This window comes from Dermacentor silvarum, chromosome 7 (assembly GCF_013339745.2).
Source record: "Dermacentor silvarum isolate Dsil-2018 chromosome 7, BIME_Dsil_1.4, whole genome shotgun sequence".
In the NCBI taxonomy this organism is placed as follows: Eukaryota; Metazoa; Arthropoda; class Arachnida; order Ixodida; family Ixodidae; genus Dermacentor; species Dermacentor silvarum.
The window spans coordinates 162694436-162712073 of NC_051160.1; the positions used below are offsets into that span (position 1 = coordinate 162694436).

The 17638-nt window shown below is 45.4% G+C and overlaps 1 protein-coding gene across 1 annotated transcript in view; it reads right to left on the reverse strand.

Moving 5' to 3' along the window:
* Window positions 1-17242, reverse strand: part of LOC119458639 (beclin 1-associated autophagy-related key regulator-like) — a 55055-nt gene extending 37813 nt beyond the window's left edge. Inside the window, exons 1-5 of the mRNA XM_049671657.1 lie at window positions 17099-17242; window positions 11934-12176; window positions 10700-10762; window positions 3527-3569; window positions 1408-1636 (exon numbers count right to left, since the gene is read on the reverse strand). Coding sequence (XP_049527614.1) covers window positions 1408-1636; window positions 3527-3569; window positions 10700-10762; window positions 11934-12130 — 532 coding nt within the window. The 5' untranslated portion in view covers window positions 12131-12176; window positions 17099-17242. The remainder of the gene's footprint in view (window positions 1-1407; window positions 1637-3526; window positions 3570-10699; window positions 10763-11933; window positions 12177-17098) is intronic.
* Between the last annotated feature and the right edge of the window lie 396 nt (window positions 17243-17638).

Below are 17638 nucleotides of genomic sequence, written 5' to 3' on the forward strand. Positions count from 1 at the left end.
ATGTGGTGCGCAGCAAACACAGTTGCACCACTGGTTGTGCTGCCAGCTTGGAGCACTTGGAGAAACACGAAAGCTGACGATTCCTTCAGCGCAAAGGGGGTGGTGCGAGAGAAACGTGCCTATCTGCCCTCTCCCCCTTGCGCGCGTCTCCTCCTCTACTCTTGCCATGGCTGCACATGGCTGCCCATATGCAAGCCACGCACCTGCCGTATCTTGGAGGTAATCTGCAGCAAGTGCAAAGGCCATGCCCAGATCATTGGTGCCTTGATGTGTATTGTGTTCCCGCACGTCCAGTGTTGGCGGTTGTGTAATCTCAAGTTTCCGAGACACGGTGTGAAGTGTTCGCTTGCGTTGACAGCGAGTGTTCGTGGTCATTGAGTGAGATTTGTTTCTGTTTGCCTGAGTGTGCATGACACCGATAAAACTTCGAACGTCACTTTGTGTAGTTGTCTCGTTCATATCGCCATGAATGCTCTGCTTTTCAAGTGAAACTGTGACATTTTATTTTTGCAGGACGAACATCCATATCTTTTCGCACTTTTGTTTTTAATTTGTGGTAGCCATCTGGTGACGGCTGCAGGAACTAAGAGCGGTCAGCCAAGGTGTCCAAGATTTATGGTGCCGCACGACGCAACACACGCAACGCCGTGAGCCACGCCGATGCATTGCTCTCAGTGTGATCTGCCCCGCACGAGCTGGTGCTTGTACCCACGCTATTGTGGCCCGACCTTCTTGTGATTTGTTTATAAGTGCTTACTGACAAGATACTATTCACCAGGAATGTTCTGGGAATTTGTGAAATTATTTTTACTGCTGAAACTGTACAACCTCGAATTAATTAAATTCACAATTTAACAAAGTCTTTTGCTCCAAGTACAGCTTCGTTATATCCAGGTTTGATTGTATTTGATCAAATATTGAAAATTCAATATTCACACAAGCCTACACAATAAATGCAGCCAAATGTAATGCACAATGAGAGGCATGTACAGAATCTCCACCATCATGCACTTTTCAATACCCACCCCATCTGTGTCATATTGATTACAAAAATGAGTAAATGTGATATTAAAATTATAATAATAATATCTGCCCATGCTACATGTTGATCGAGGTCTAAAACACTCGTGGGCGTGGTCCTACAAATGGAAGCGCATCCTAGCATTCGAGTTGGCCCATGCCGGTTCCAGTCCCTCAATGTGCACCAAGTGTGCAGTCGGTCCGTGAATGCCAACAGTCTGAAGCCGAAGAGCAGAAAGCAAGTTGCTCTCCCGCCAGCGTTAACCATTCCATCAAGTGGCGCTCGCACTAAAATGGTTGAGCCACCTCTTGTTGGAGCTGTGTAACTGTCCCCCTGATTTCCAGCACCGTGTGTGCGTCAAGCGAGGAGGCCGAACGTCAGAAGACGTCGGGATGTCAGGGGGCACAAGACTCCAGAATCCCCACATCTGTGCATTACACGAGCAAGAGCTACGCTGGCAGGACCATGCATATCTGGTACACCACATTTGGCATGTGCCACAAGCCCAGCCCCTACGCCAGGGAAAAACTTGCCCTCTTCTCTTCGCCTCTTGAGGTCCTCGAGGACGATGCGAAGGTAGGCGACCTGGTCCCGTGTCCGCTGTATGGCATCCCTCTGCAAATGCAGCGCACAGCTGTCACCCACACAAGTGGCTCCACAACCTCTTCGGCCATGGGCTAGGCAATGGTAATAACCGCTCTCTGACACACACATCAAATTATGTGACGCATACTTCATGTGCAATGCATCATTTTTTTTGGTCAAGAATGCAAGCAGGGAGAGAAGCATTTCTAGTCTTTATAACAATGCCTGCAATGTATTTTACAGCACACTATGAAAGCTGATATCTCAAAAATGGTGCTAGTCAAGACCAAGCAGACATGGCTTCACTACTGCTAGGCTCCAATTGTGTCATTTTGGCATGCACCCTAAAGTAAATTTTTAAAAAATTGTGCATTTTCCTTATTAGCTACCTGGACACTGATTTTTCACACAGGTAATTTGTGCCTCTTTCCAGGAATCTATCCAAGTTTTGTACAGAAAATCTGACTCAAAATTCAAGGACAATTCAAGGATTTCAAGGATGCCGAACCTTATTTGTACACATACACTGAAAACTAGTGAAATCTCCCTTTTCATGTCCAACTGTCCGACTCAGCGGCAGAAGCTGCTGAGTTGGACATATTGTAACGATGTTGAGGAACACAGGTTAAGAAAACAACGATATTTAATAAGGGCGAACCTGTGCCCACGACTTAAAGTCACTGCGGTTGTGAAGAATGCCCGGCAGTCGCGTTCTAAACCTTGCGTCCAACTGTCTTCTTCTTCTCGAGTCCTGCCTCGTGCGCGTGGCGCATGTGAGCCGGGTCCAACCGGTTGCTCGTGCCACGAAGATCGCTGCCTGTTGCTGCTGAACAACACCACGGAACGGCGTGCACATTGTCCAATACGAAGGGTGCGCAATTTGAATGTGGCCAAGTTGTCGCGGCAATATGCTTCAAGCTCTTCAGCTTGCTTTCTTAAGTTGACTCTCATTGTAATATGTCAACATTGTAATGTCAACAGATTCTAGCATGATGGTTTGTAGTGTCCGACTTCAACCAAAGATATCTGTTGTGTTAAAGCCAAATGCCTGAAACTTACTTTCAGACAGGCATTTCTAGAGCCTAGGGCTCGAAAACGAAGCCATGATGGATGTTGTGTGACCAAAAATGGCTGCATGTGCCATGCAGGCCTGTGACATTTTTTTTTACCAGAAGAATAAAGTGGTGGCACGGCTTGGTCACATGATCTGGCTTTGTCTAGCTCCACGAGGGCAACGGCGATTTAAACAAGGCTGTCCTTAGTAGCTGTGGACACGCCACATCGCAATTGTTTAATAAAACTCTCAAAAGAAATTACCTACGACTGTTTCCAAATAGACAGTGTCCACAGCATAGCTAAGAAGCGGAGTTTGTTACTTTGAATGTTCAAAGTCGCAACCTAACCTCAGTTTTCAAGGAAATCAAGGAGTTTTAACGGCCCTTGAATATGTTTGTTTCAATTTCAAGAGTTTTCAAAGATTTAAAGGAGGTGTACAAACCATATCTACCTGAAAAGGCTTAAGAGCCCTAACTGTCAGAGGCGATTAAAAAAAAAAGTCGCAGTTTCGCCTGAATGGCGAAAGCTTGATAGCAATAGCAAAGCATTAGACAACTAGACATAGCCAAACACTGTATAGCCAATCTTTGCCTATGTTTCTTTTTTTTTTTTCGTTGCAGTTATGATCCTTTCTAGAATAATTCTCATGGTGTGTAGCAACACTTTGCTTCACATTTATAACACATATTGTTTTATATTTCTACAATTTCTCTTCCCCTGTAACCAATCCCTTCTTTAATGACTCTTCATTTGCAGGTCATTTTTAAATAAATGCATTTTTCCCCACGTTAAGGATGTCCCAGCCCTTTTCTGAATTTTTCAGTTTCCCTCAGCTGGCCGACAGGAAGGATGTGACCTGCTCACCAGTGCCTCCTTTTTCAGCATGGGTCCTGACATTTCCAGGATGCTGGGTTATCAGCAGAGAGAGGGAGAGAAAAAAAGAAAACATTACATTTGAAGTGTGTCCGCGATGTGATAGAGAATCAAGAATCATCATCCTCATCAATTCCTCTCACAAATGCACCCACACATTACACATCCAAAAGCCTTAAAAGTTCTTTCCACATTTATGTGTGAGACGCTACTCGGATGGATACTTATCAAGGCACTACCTTCATTACTTTGGTAACAAGGCAGTACTACATCAGATAAGTGGGAACCTCATCCCAATAAAAGTTGTGTTGCTATGACAGACGTGTGATAGCACAGTAACCGTTGGGAAACCACGGTCAAAGCAAAATGACATTTCCTCTGCATGGCCTTTGGTGGTGGTGTGGGTAACACAGGCACTTCTGTATTCACCGCACAACCTCGTCCCTGTATTATCCAATCAGCAGGCGGCCAAGCAAGTGATTGATGCTTAAGCATCAGGACAGAAATTTGTCGCCGTCCCGTATGGTAGATGATTGAAGCTCTAGCGAGTGTCTCTAGGAAGCACGGTGTGTGTGTGCCAGCTACCAAGCTTACAGGTGACCCCGAGAAATGTGACCCTGGCAGAGCATGCCGAGAGAGACCTGTGACGAGATAAACTGGGACAATGCGTGCATCGTAGACACAGAGAGGAACGTGACAACAAGGCTCAATTGTGACTTTTTCATCATTCAAACCACAAGAAACGGATCATCTGTCACACTCAATCACGTTCACTTCCAAGCTTTGTGTTTTGCACTCAAGGCTACTAACCTGCACAGCCGGCTTTCCATTAAGAGCGAGGGATCCGTATGGATCTCAAGTCATTATTTTGACTATGGTCGGTGATTTGCTTCATTCCCAACTATAATTTTACCTGACCAGACGATATTTGGTCCAACTATTGACTACACATTAACTGCGTACCTGATTGAGATCCTTGCCACAATTAAAATTTCTATCGATGAAATATGTGTTTGTATACCTGGGTTATATTGGGCATAACTAAGTGAGATCCTTCTACCATAAAATTGGTGTTAATTAGCCATTAATAGCAAATGGCACAATATAAGGTGTTAGCTGCACAGTGCAAAAAGGATTCATTCATTAATTTATTTGTTTGTATACAATACCATAAGACAACATACAATAGTGGTTGGACCTATAGTCTTAATAATGGCTAGTCCAGGGTCAACTAAAGTAAATAAATTCCATAACAATTTGAGGGAGAATATGCAAAAACGCGAATTTCACATTGTCCAAGTTCACAGAGCAAGCTAAGCTCTGTGATTTTCAGCTCACACTCAACCATTTCTTGCGCTTCAGTTTTTCCCCGACTTCTTCAATCCCACTAAAATGGCCTGTGGGCCATAAAGTTTTCACAGCAGAATTTTCAACCACTCACTACGACACCGGTTAAATGTCAGTTTGCATCAGCTTGCTGCGGGTCCACTGCAGGACTAACACTTCTCCCACAAGTCTCTTACCAGCCGCCTCAGGCTTGAAATTTCCCAATCTCGCCCCACCACAGTCCTCTGCTGTGTGGCACATCCCTTGTGCTGTTACTCTGACAGGCCCCCGATTATTTGCTCTGCGCGATACATAACCTGCCTAAGTCTTCTTCCTTCCATTAAAGGCCAACTACAATGAAATTTTGCTTTGGGCTAAGTTGGTTATAAGTGAACAGTAGGATATACTATTGAAGCAAGCTTGGCAAAGCTACAGGGCTGGTTGTTGTTATTACAGTGTAGACCGGCTTATAACGTAAGTCGCCGGAGTCGCGAATATCTGCACTATAAGTGGTACCGCACTATAACCAAAACAACGATTTTCAAGCACTGCACGTATGCAAAACATGTAGACCAAGCATGTAGACGAGCTTTCTAATATCGCGCGCACATCGCGATTACGTTTTCGCCAGCTCACTGGCGAAAACATAATCGCGATGTAGCCGATGCTCTTCAAGCTCGACAGTTTTGCACCGAATCAAAACGAAACAACTGTTTGCCGCAACCGCTGCGGAAAAAAACCGTGACCACGATCGACACGATTATGAACGGCGACTTTGCGGTGCTGAAGGCCCGTGCCCAACGCACGCACCGAGTCTGGACGAATTAACTACCATTCGCTGCAACAACTGCAGTCGAAACCACGGTCGCTATCTATGCGATCATCGATGGCGACTACGCAGTTCTTTAGGCACGCGGCCGACGCGCGTACCGAGTAAAAACGAAACTACTGTTCGCTGCAACCGCTGCGGAGAAAACTGTGGCCGCTATCGACGCAATCATGGATGATGACTACGCAGTTACGAAAGCCCGCGGCCAACGCGGTGTTATGCGCAGCAGTAAACGCAATACAGGCTTTAAAGACACAAATAGGCTCGAAGCGTTCCGCGGTTGCTGTCATTCACGTACGATTTCAACTGATGGCTGTGGCGATGCGGACTCCGCCGCTTCGTTTCGGTTGGACGCTAGCGCCGTTCTCGCTCTATTGCGTCGCACATTTGCGGCGCTCCGCGGTCACCGAGCGCCGAAAGTAGTCCGAATTAACCGATGTACGGCCAAATAAGTCCGAATTAACGAGAGTTTGATTATATTGAATAATGCATACGCTGGCCGGCAGCACGCACCTTGTTGAGAAGCGTGCTCGCTGCCGCCCTTGTGGCGAGATTTTCCCGCGGAAGCCGCATTATGACCGGTATTTCGTCTCACGCGGCTGCACTGTAAATGGTATGCGTATATAGAGTGCTATGGGAAAATTAACGGGAGTCTGAAAAGACCGTACTATATCCGGTCCTGCACTATAAGCGGTTACGTTATAAGTGGTCTATACTGTAGTGGCCTTTAAATTATGGGGTTGTACGTGCCAAAACCACGATCTCATTATGAGGCACGCCACGCCATATTGGGGGACTCCGGAATATTTGTACCACCTGGGGTTTTTTAACGTGCACCTAAATCTAAGTACACGGGTGTTTTCGCATTTCGCCCCCATCGAAATGCGACCACCGTGGCCGGGATTTGATCCTGTGACCTCGTGCTTAGCAGCCCAACACCATAGCCAATTAGTGGCCTTTAAACAACACCTAGGCCCACTAGTTGTTAGCGGATGCCCTTAGCAGTAGCTGGGTGATAGCGTATGTGGTGTAAATGTGGTGTAAACAAGGTGGCCACTGCACACCGTGGACCCCGCCTAATCCTGGAAGTCATGGCAAGGAGCTGCGCTGGTTTTCAACATTCTGCATCCCTTCCAGTGGGCAACAATGGCGTCACATTTTTTTTTTCTGTATAAGTATAAAGAAACGTCTATTTTTGCAAGCTTTTGTGACACATCCACTCGTATTTCAAGTGTAAAATTTTGCACGGAGGCAGCTCTATACATAAGCCATCTGAAAGTAGGCCTTTTACGAGGTTCAAAACTTTGCTGCAGGTTGCCATTAATCTTGTAAGACTACCACCTGCCTGAATTTGCTTGTTGATCCACACTTCTATCTCTATCTTAATGTTATGCGTATCGTTTACCATTCTAACCCTCACTGCACGGTCCTTGGCCTCTCCTCAAATAGACAAACGTTACAGCACAAAGGGACAATAAGTAAGCTTACTAGACTAACAAAGTATTCTTTCAGAATGTTTAAGCCTACTATTTCCTGTTCCAATGATTGTTGCACAGTCCTTGGCTCCTTCCCAAGCAGTCAAACCTTTATGCACCTAGAGGGATAGCAAAAGAGTAACACAAAAGCAGGGCAGACCAGTATCTCTTTATAATTTTATTCTTGCTTTACTGATTGAAATGGGTCGACCGTAAGCTGTGAAAATTAAGAACAAACTTTCATTCTTACGTTCAGTGGCCCCACCATTGTGGCCATGACTTGACACAGCAGACAAGAGTTGTCAAGCATAGCCAGCTTGAGTCCTTGCTTACTTCTGAATGTGGTATTACACTGCACTATTGAAAAACACTTAAAGGCCAACTGCAACAAAATTTAGAGCTCTATAAAGAGCCTTGTTTTAGATAGTGTAGATATAGAGCAGCCCATTGCAAAACTTTGTTTGAAATAGTACAAATAGATGCGTCACGAAACACTCCCAAAAGTAGGTGTTTTTGACACCGAAAATGAAAAAACAATGCCGCTATTACCCCATGCTGTAAACAACACATGATTACAGACGTCAAGTGTTCATGTAGATCATGCAGGAAGTTGCACACTTCCTACATGATCTACATGAACACATGATGTCCCCTTTTACAGATAAAAAAATTTTACACTTGAAAAACTGCATTTTTTAGGGCTCGTTAAATCTCTCTCTTTCTGATCAAATCACCCTGAATGATGAATATAACATAGTTTCTTTGCCCGGCGTTTTTTCTATGCTTTTAAATATAAAAACAATATCGACTCCTAGGCCAGATAACATACCCAATGCTTTTCTTCATAGATATGCTGAAGTGTTAGCCCAGTTCTTAGTTATAATATGTCACGCATCTTTGTCTTCAGCTGTGCTTCCTAGAGACTGGCTTACTGCCCGTGTTATCCCAGTACTAAAAAAGGGCGGTTCCACACTATAAGAAAACTATCGTCCCATATCACTTACCTCCTCTTGTAGTAAACTTTTAGAGCATATAATAGCTAATGAAATTAATAAGTTTCTGAGAGACAGAAACATTTTGTCACCCCTACACCATTGTTTTAGAAAGAGCTTTTCTACTGTAACGCAATTAACAACTGTTATTCATGATTTCGCTAGCATACTGGACAAATATCGACAAGTGGAGGTCATATTTTTGGATTTCAAAAAGGATTTGACCTCGTTACACACTCAAAGCTAATAAAAAAACTTGAGCTGCTCAACTTACCCATGTATATTTATAAGTTTACTAACCACAATTAAAAGAGCTATGAATTGGGCTAGTTGGTGCGCATTCATCGCAAGGAAAAAAATGAAATTTACTAACCGCAGGCAAAACTTACTTTTCTAGTGAACTTCCCGTAACCTCTGGTGTTCCTCAGGGTAGTGTTTTAGGGCCGTTGTTATTTACCATATATATTAATAATATTGTTGACACTGTTTCCCCGCCTGTGAAAATTAAAATGTTTGCCGACGACTGCTTGCTCTTTACCGAAATTACCTGCCCTCAAAACCAAATCATCCAGCCTTCAAAATATTCAGTCTTGGTGTGCTCGTTGGAATATGGAACTCAACATAAGCAAAATAGTCTTCATAAAAATTACGAAAAAAATTATTAAACTATGATTTGCCTACAGCCTTGCATCCCAGCCCCTTACTGAAGTTAGTGAATAGAAATATCTAGGAGTTACATTAACCAATAACCTCAGCTGGAAGTCCCACATTTCCTACTTACGCAACTCCGCTTTCCAGAAACTTCGCCTGCTCAGACACAAATTAAAACAAGCTCCCGCTGAAACTCAACTAATTGCTTATACGTCCTTTGTCCTACGACAACTAAAACTAACATTGATGCCCTTGAAACGATTCAACTAAGGTTTATCTTTTCAAAATATTGGATAACTGACTCCCCAAGCAAACTAATGATTGAACATAATATTCAGACATTGCAATTAAGAAGGAAAACTCAAAGACTTAAATTTCTTTTTTTACTTAATCAAGGCAAATTGTCTATCTCCCCAGCCTTACATGCATCCACTTACGGCCAGCAGAACAAGGCATTGTCACGCTGCGTCACTAAACCTTTACAGTGCCAGAAGTAACGTTTTCAGATACTCTTTCTTCCCTCGCACCAATAACAGGATTCATACTCTTTCTTCCCTTTGTTGCGCCATAGCACCTGCCATCATCGCCACCCGTCCCTCTGGGTCCTGCCGACTAGTCGCCAACGGGACGTGGCGACACAATGCGACGCGGGTGCCTCAGCAACCGCCCCGTCTTGATCCGGTCAACGAGTCGCCAAGGGGACGCGACGACACAATACGGCGCGGGGGGACCTTGGCAACTGCCCCATCTGTGTCCTGCCGACGTGCAAGCAGCCCCGGCCATCATCGCCACCTCGGGGTCCTGTCGACGAGTCGCCAGGGGGACGCGACGACACAATGCGACGCGAGTGACGTCGGCAACCATCCCCTCTTCCTCCTGTCGACGAGGAGCCGCCGCCAAGGGGATTTAAGGAGGAACTGGCCCATTGTTAAGCGAGAGAGTCGCTACCGGCCGCCCCGTCGGTCTGGTGCGCTCTTACCAGCTCTTACTGCTTTGACCAGCTATCCCCAGCTAATGGCAGCTATTACCAGCTATTACCTGCTATTCCTGCTATATCTGTACATATTTGTACATATTGTATAAAGTTTTCATCTCATCTTCGCCTGCTTCAAGACTCCGTCTCTCGCCCCGGACCCCGAGTCACAATACCTTGCACACTAACAGAGTGGAACAGTCTGCCCATTGAACAACTGTCCAGCATTGACTCGATTGAGCATACTATATATAGTTGAATTGGCTGAACTCTTTGTGTTTAACTAACTTGTTGTTGAACCTGCTGCTTAATGAACCTGTTATTGTCATTGTAGCTGTAGTTTTACTGGTTTATTAACGACTTATACTGTTGCACTACTGAAGGTGTGTTGCCTAAAAATGATTTCGTGGTATTGTTTGTACAATGTAACATTTTACTTGTCTTTTCTAACGTGCTTGTCGCAATATTTTTGCGTTGTAGAGTCTGTTTCACACTTAGAGTAAAACAAGGCGCTCCGAGTTTTCCCCTAAGTGTGAAACAGACTGTACATCGACTCTACATTTACTGCTTTATTTTGTATGTACATTAGCCCTCCTGCTTTGGCCTTCCAAGGCCTGCAGTATTTCATGAATAAATAAAATATATCAAGGCTGTCAAGTGCTGCAACTCGAAAACTATAATAGAAAGCACCAAACTGATTTCAGCTATCATTTCAGCATAAGAAATCACACCTGCATGCCAAATTTTATCAATTAGGTCCCATAAAAAAAAATGTTTTCCTTGCCACGTCCCCCTTAAAATTAGCAACATTATGGTTAACACATCCTCTGATCCGTAGTAGTTTCCCGTGTGAACATTTCACAATGTTTGTAAAGGCTTTGTGCAATAGAGGAATAAATACAAACAGAGCTGCCTCACCTCTTTTCAAGAGATGCCTTATGTCGCTGGAGTGTCAGAAGCCGCAGCTTCTTTTCAGCAAACCTGTCGAGTGACACTCAGGATTTAGTACACACAGGCACGTACAACACACTAAGGTTCAGCAAGCTCAGGCTATGTACACCTGTGCTTCCTATAGCGATTGTGAAAATAGGGTATTTATTCGCATAATGAACGCACTTTTTTTCCTGAAGAACATACACAAAGTTGGGGGGGGGGGGGTGTTCATTATGTGGGGTAAAATTTTAAGAGATTTTTTTTCTCCGAGGCCACCTCTAAAGAGTTGCAGTTTTGCCCGAAAGGAAAACCATCGATTGTGATAGCAAATGCGTAGACAGCTATACGAAGTGAGGAAAGTAGTTTTATCGGCCGTATAAACTTCCAAACATTTGCTAGCTATGTAGATCAATAAGCATGGTGTCAGCGCACAAAGGCGAACAAACACATCCCACTCGATGACCACGGACACTGGTCGTCAAAACGATGGCGTGAGCAAGCGAGGCAGCAACAGCGAACAAAATGACCTTCGTGCAGTGCATCGCTTCAGGGCAAACCGTGTGGCGAGAACGGAGCAAGTAGAAAGGTATAAGCCACCGTCGCACCTAGACGGCCTCCTCAACCCCCGACGCAGATCACTTTCAAGATGGGGCACGTGCGGCCGCGCATTGCGCAGTTGCTGTGCTTCCCCCCTCCCTCCCCTCCCACCGGCCGCCATGTGCGCCACGAAGTACGGTGCGTTTCCTCCTCACTTTCCACCCTCGAATGCTGAGATTGAGCCACAATTGTCGGCGCCGACGGCAAAAATGCGCCTGCAGTGTCCATATGATTGCTATCACAATTATAGTCAGAGACACACGGTACAATTCGGCGTCCAATACAATCGTACCCGCCGGACACCCTATCGGAAGTCACATCGTACCGTACGTGTCTCTCCTACTTCGTGGCAGCAAGTTCAGAGTGCATTCATTATGCGAGGAAAAGAAGAACAACTTCTTGATTGGATACCATTATAACATTATGCTCATTTCTATGAAAGTTGTTATTATATTATTACGCATTTTTTTCTTTATTATTGTGCTTAATTGAGTTGTATTTATGAGCATGTATCGCACAGATTTCTTGCATGTACTGCTAGCAGGCATTGAGACACTGCTTCATTCTCGTCACCCTCATTGTGTGTAAAGAGCCGGAATAAAATGATCGCTCGATGTCTTACCTCTCGGGGCACAGAACTTGGGAACGGGTGAAATCTCCATTGCGAATGCACTCCTCGCAGAAGAAGTTTGAGCGCAGCTGCAGGCATACGCGACAGCTCATTGAAGCGCCACTGGAGCTGCGGCTGCTCTCCGACGACGAGCTGGGCACAGGGAACTCGCGCGGAGCACCCACGGCACTCAGCTCCAGCATGTCCATTGCGCTCGACTGTCACACCATGTCCGCACCTCGCAACAAGGGCACACTGCACCAGCAGACCACGACATGCACGCAGTGAAGAACACTTCCTTTTAAAGCGTACCATCCTTTTCCAAGTCGGCTCAGTTTTTGTCATGCATCTCAATTGTCGTCGCGGGCCAACCCCTAAGAGAGCGCAATCTAAAAAAGCAGCCAGTAAAAAGAAGGAAGCCGCGGCCTGGATAGTCACTGTACACGACTTCTGCCAAAACTAAATTTCAAGCTTTGAATGAATGAATTCTGGGGTTTTACGTGCCAAAACCACGATCTGATTATGAGGCACGCCACAGTGGGGGACTCCGGCAATTTTGATCACCAAGGGGATCTTTAACGTGCCCCCAATGCACGGGACACGGACATTTTTGGATTTCGCCCCCCATCGAAATGCGGCCGCCGTGACCGGGACTTAATCCCACGACCTCGTGCAGCAGCACAACACCATAGCTGCTAAGCCTCCGCGGTGGGCAAATTTCAAGCTTTGTGCTTCAAAAGAAAGTGCGTAGAACTGAACCCATGACATCATTGCACCTCTTGGAAGTTGCTTTACGTCAAAGGCCGGGCACCCCGCTGCTCCAAATTTGAGATTGCACTGGCAATAGTGCAAAGGTACGCTCGAGTATGGTCTCACACTGCTCGGGTTGCCCCTACAATGCTCAAGAATGCTCATGCCATACATATACAGGGTGTCCCAGCTATCACGCAGCACGATTTAAAAAAAGAGGAAAGGCGTTACGCGAAGCAAACCTAGTGTGTATTGTTTCCAATACAGTGGAGTAGCTGCCAGTAATTTTTTCGTTACTGAGATTTAATTAGATAATTGTAATCAATTATCTAACTCGAGAAGTACTGTCCTAATTATCAAAGTGTCAATGAGAAAATTGTAGAGCAACAGAAAAACCTCCCAATACAGCTTTCCGTTGCTCAATACGTGCTACATAAGTATTTTTCCGAGTGTGAAAGAAGCCCGCGAATACATGCAGAATTGCTGCGTGACTGGGCGCTCGAGGCACTTTGCGTGTATTCGCGGGCTTCTTTCACGCTCGGAAAAACACTTATGTAGCATGTATTGAGCAACGGAAAGCTGTATCGGGAGGTTTTTCTGTTGCTCTACAATTTTCTCATTGACACTTTGATAATTAGGACAGTACTTCTCAAGTTAGATAATTGATTACAATTACCTAATTAAATCTCAGTAACGAAAAAATTACTGACAGCTACTCCACTGTACTGGAAATAATACGCACTAGGTTTGCTTCGCGTAACACCGGTCCTCCTTTTTTAAATTGTGCTGCGTGATAGCTGGGACACCCTGTATACATATGTGTGTGTATGTATACATAGACAGACCCACGGGACAGACACATCACATAAGCGGCAATCGTTTGCTGCACAAGACTTGTATGATTCATAACCATTCTCTACCAATGCTTCGCATTACATTTCATTTCACAGATGTCAACTTAAGTGGAGTCTAATGTTTTGCTTCTGTTGCACACACAGATGTTCACATTTCTGCTTAGAGCACATGATTGGGGGCACTTGCTGAAGTCCTCGAATGTTTGAGGAAAGCACCTATTTTTCAGTTATTATTTTCGGTAAAAATGTTTTGTTTCTGTACTTGTCGGCGAAACCGAAGCGCATTCTTTGAGGAAGCTGCTACAAGGCTGTCCACCGCGGCTGGTGCTACAAAGCTGTCTACCGCGGTACAAGGCTGGTACCGCGGCTAACACACGGCAACGGTGGCTGAAGAGGGGGAGGGGGGGAAAGGGTCGCAGTGGTGGCAAAGTCGGTAGTGCAGCCGCCCCTCTCTGTTTATCGGGTGCTGACTGTCGGGTGTGGCGTCCTCTGCTCTTGTGTGATGCTCCGGGTCGCTTACACGGCGGTCCGCTCGGCTAATGTACTCAGCGCCGTAGGACATGGGCACGGAAAGATCTGCTCAGTCTTGTTTCACACGGTGAGCAGTTATTGACAAGTTTCCTAGCGCAGCAGGGTGGCGGGAGCCCTGCTCAACCCCCCCCCCCCCCCCGCCATCAATGTTCCGGGGGGGGGGGGGGGGAGGCGCCTCGGGGCTCCCCCCTGGCTGCGGGCCTGGTTTGCATCCTTCACTTTGTCAAACGATTCTCACTATGCTGCGTTACATTTATCAAACGAACCCTTAACCTTCCTGTTCTTTCGTCTCACCGCAAGTGTTCCAGTCTGTCCTTTTTTTCACAAAGTTTTTCATTTCACACCCCTCTTATAAGAAACTCTTTTTGTCCCTCATCTAATATTTTATTGCGCACTAACCACAACCTGAAAGTTGGGGTCCGAATGTGCTATACAAACTTTTGCAGCAACTCCTTCATCCCTAGGACAAGCATGGACTGGAATCACCTCGCCAGATAAGTTGCACTAATCACCGACACAAACAACTTGAAGACACTGTACTTTTTTTTTTCATACTTTATTTACGACATACTTTACAATATACGAAAGCATTACTTTAGCTGATATTTAGCTGATTTAGCTGAATCACTTTAGCTGATATTCTTACTGCATCTTGTTTTCTACCCTTGCTTCTTTCTGTAATGCCTTCGGGCCTTGAAAGTATGTGAAATGAACAAATGTGTACACCAGGGGATAACATGTGTTGTGTAGGCAGAATCACATCACGTGAAGAAGCAAGCGACACCCATCAATAAAATTGTCAGCTTTTATGCTGATGTCGGCTGGAATTATCGAGCCAATTTTTCTAGCTAGATGAGTGTCGCTTACTTGTGCACGTGATGTGGCTCTGCCTACAAGGCACCTGTTGGCCCCTGGTGTATATATAAACACACTTCCGTGCAATAAAATGTTCGGCACCATCCCGTTTTTCTGCGTCATCTCAGTCCTGTTCTTGCACCGTATTTTTAAGCATGCACCATGTTCGACAAGCCCTGCTTGAAAAGAATATTTTGAGCACTTTTATGCGCTTCATCTTCCTTGTCTGTACACTCTCATCGTCATCCCTTCTTGCTTGCTTCTTCGCTGAACTCCGCTACAGGTTGTAAAATAAGAGCGTGCCAGCTGAACGATACTTTTACAATACACTTGCCACTACTTTACTTTTGTTCAAGTTTACCAAAAAGATGTCATTTTTTTGTCTGCAGCATTAAGAAAATCACACCATATTTTTTGTTCACTTCCAGACAAAAAGCACCTTCATACATGTGCCTCGCTGTTGGAAATTAGAACTGTCATATGCTGTGGATGGGTTTTGCAGCCTGTCTACAGCTAAAAGCCAGGAGGAAGAACAATCCAGACCGAAATATGCAATCTGGTTGCATAATCTAAGCGGCAATAAGGTCAGCAGTCAGTAATATATCCTTTACAATAACTAGAATAAAGGTGAATGTCACTGTAATCAGAAAGAAGCGAGCTGATAGATTACACTGCTGTCACAAGGGCCACTTCAAAGGCCCTCGAACCGATAGTCTTTCGACTTAATGGAGAATTGGGTGCTGGTACGTCGGCAGATTCACAGATTCGATGGCCATTGAGTCAAAAGTCAATAGACTTGACAGAGTTTCATGTAACTCTGTCGAAGTCTCAAAGGCCTTCTAGTAGCGGTCATGTGCCCTCTCGTAATTGCATTTTCGAACGAACCCAAAAAAAGAAATGTTTGGCATCATAACATTTACAAGAAATGATCAGCATCAAGCTAAAGATGATAATTTATATATGCGCCAATATTGCTGCAAATTATGTTTTTTTTTTTTTTTTGACCCATCACACCACTCGTTTGTAATGTGGAACAAGTGGGCTCTCGATGGCTGTCGAAAAATGATATGGTACTAACACAACTTCATTGAGTTTGACAAAGCTGGGCAGTTTCGAAGGCCCTTGACTCAAGGCCCTTCAAAACATGCCTGTGCGACTCGGATATTAGAAACATGAAAACGGTAGCTTTGAGATAGCACAAATTAGGATGCAATAAGGAGCCCACAAGGTCTGTCTAAATGAGGCCTGGCTGCATCACATTAGCATTTTGTTTTTCCTGCCTTGGAAAATGAAACGGACCAGGCCGCTCAGAATAGGACGATACGTATCCTGTTCTAAATCTCTAGCTTCCTACTAAATAGTGCCGAAACAAGGCATGTAGTAGTTCCAATAAGCACGATCGCGCGGTCCTTCATCGCGGTTATTTACACGAACCGATGTTTATTTATTGGTCAGCACGCTCTCGTTTCACTTACATTGTTGGCGCGGTCTCGGGCCATGCATTTTGTACTCGTATTAACAACTCATGCTGTTAGCCGATTTAATTGGTTGCTACAGTTGTAAAATGTGTGCGAATGAAATCCAACGGGACACAAAGACAGTGACACCACAAACGCTGACATCACACGCACAGTTTTGCTACCTCGACGATCACTTCAAACATGCGTCACGTCGTGCGCTTTCAGCTGTTCGTACCGTGGCGGTGTGCTGCACTAGCAGGGAGCACCTGACATTCCTGCAGGATACAGACCTCAATGAAGCTGCCTTGAATTCGCGTTCAGTGTGCTTCGCGCGCGTTTTCTGAACTTGACCCCTGATCAGACGTTACGCTTGGAATAGCATACCAGGCTCCCGTATTCATGAAGCTCTGTCTACCTACAAGACATGCTCGCCTGTATGACTTGCGAGGAAAGTGGCAACCTTGACATTGACGGCCGAGCAGCGAAGCACGAACGGCGACAACATATCTGATATCTAGCAGATGGCTAGCCTGGACACAACTAGCGTTTCCCTCGGGCCACGCAAGACGGTCGCTAACTGGCTTCCTCATACAAGGTCAAGCCGTGAACAACTGTTGGAAGCCTTTGTCACTGCTACGACAGAACGTAAACAAAAGCAACGCGGCCTCAGAGTTTGGCGCTCGGGTATCAAGTAACTGCGCGCACCATGCGTACGGAAAACACCCACCGGTGCAGGAAAGCGAACCCTCAATCGTGGTACCACCCGTGTCACAAAAGATTTGCACCTCTACAGAGACCAACCCTCCAAGCACCTGGAAACACCGAACAGCTGAGCAACACTCCACCAGCGATGCATGCGACTGCGGATTGGATTTGACTTCTGACTGCGTACACAAGTGCCATCATCATGGCAATCATGAAAGTGTGACGTCATGTCATAAGGACTGCGTACTCGTATTAATGATCGCACAAAGATTTTGAAGTAAGCTTTTCAATTCAATCCCAGTAAGAGCTCGTCTTTTCTGCCCATCGCAGCTACTTTTCTGACGGCGAGTAGCGACAGTTCTCAATACACTGAAGCACAACTGGTCCAGCTCAAGCCACCAAAGCATAGGCTTCGAGATTACAAATTATTTAGTAATCTCGGAGGCAGCTATAAACTTTGACTGTTTTCTTATCTGCCGGGATCCACTTTGCAGCATTGCGGAGCCCTCTCGAGATTGGAGCCAGAGAAAGCCTGCTCCATTCGAACGTGCTCCATTCGAAC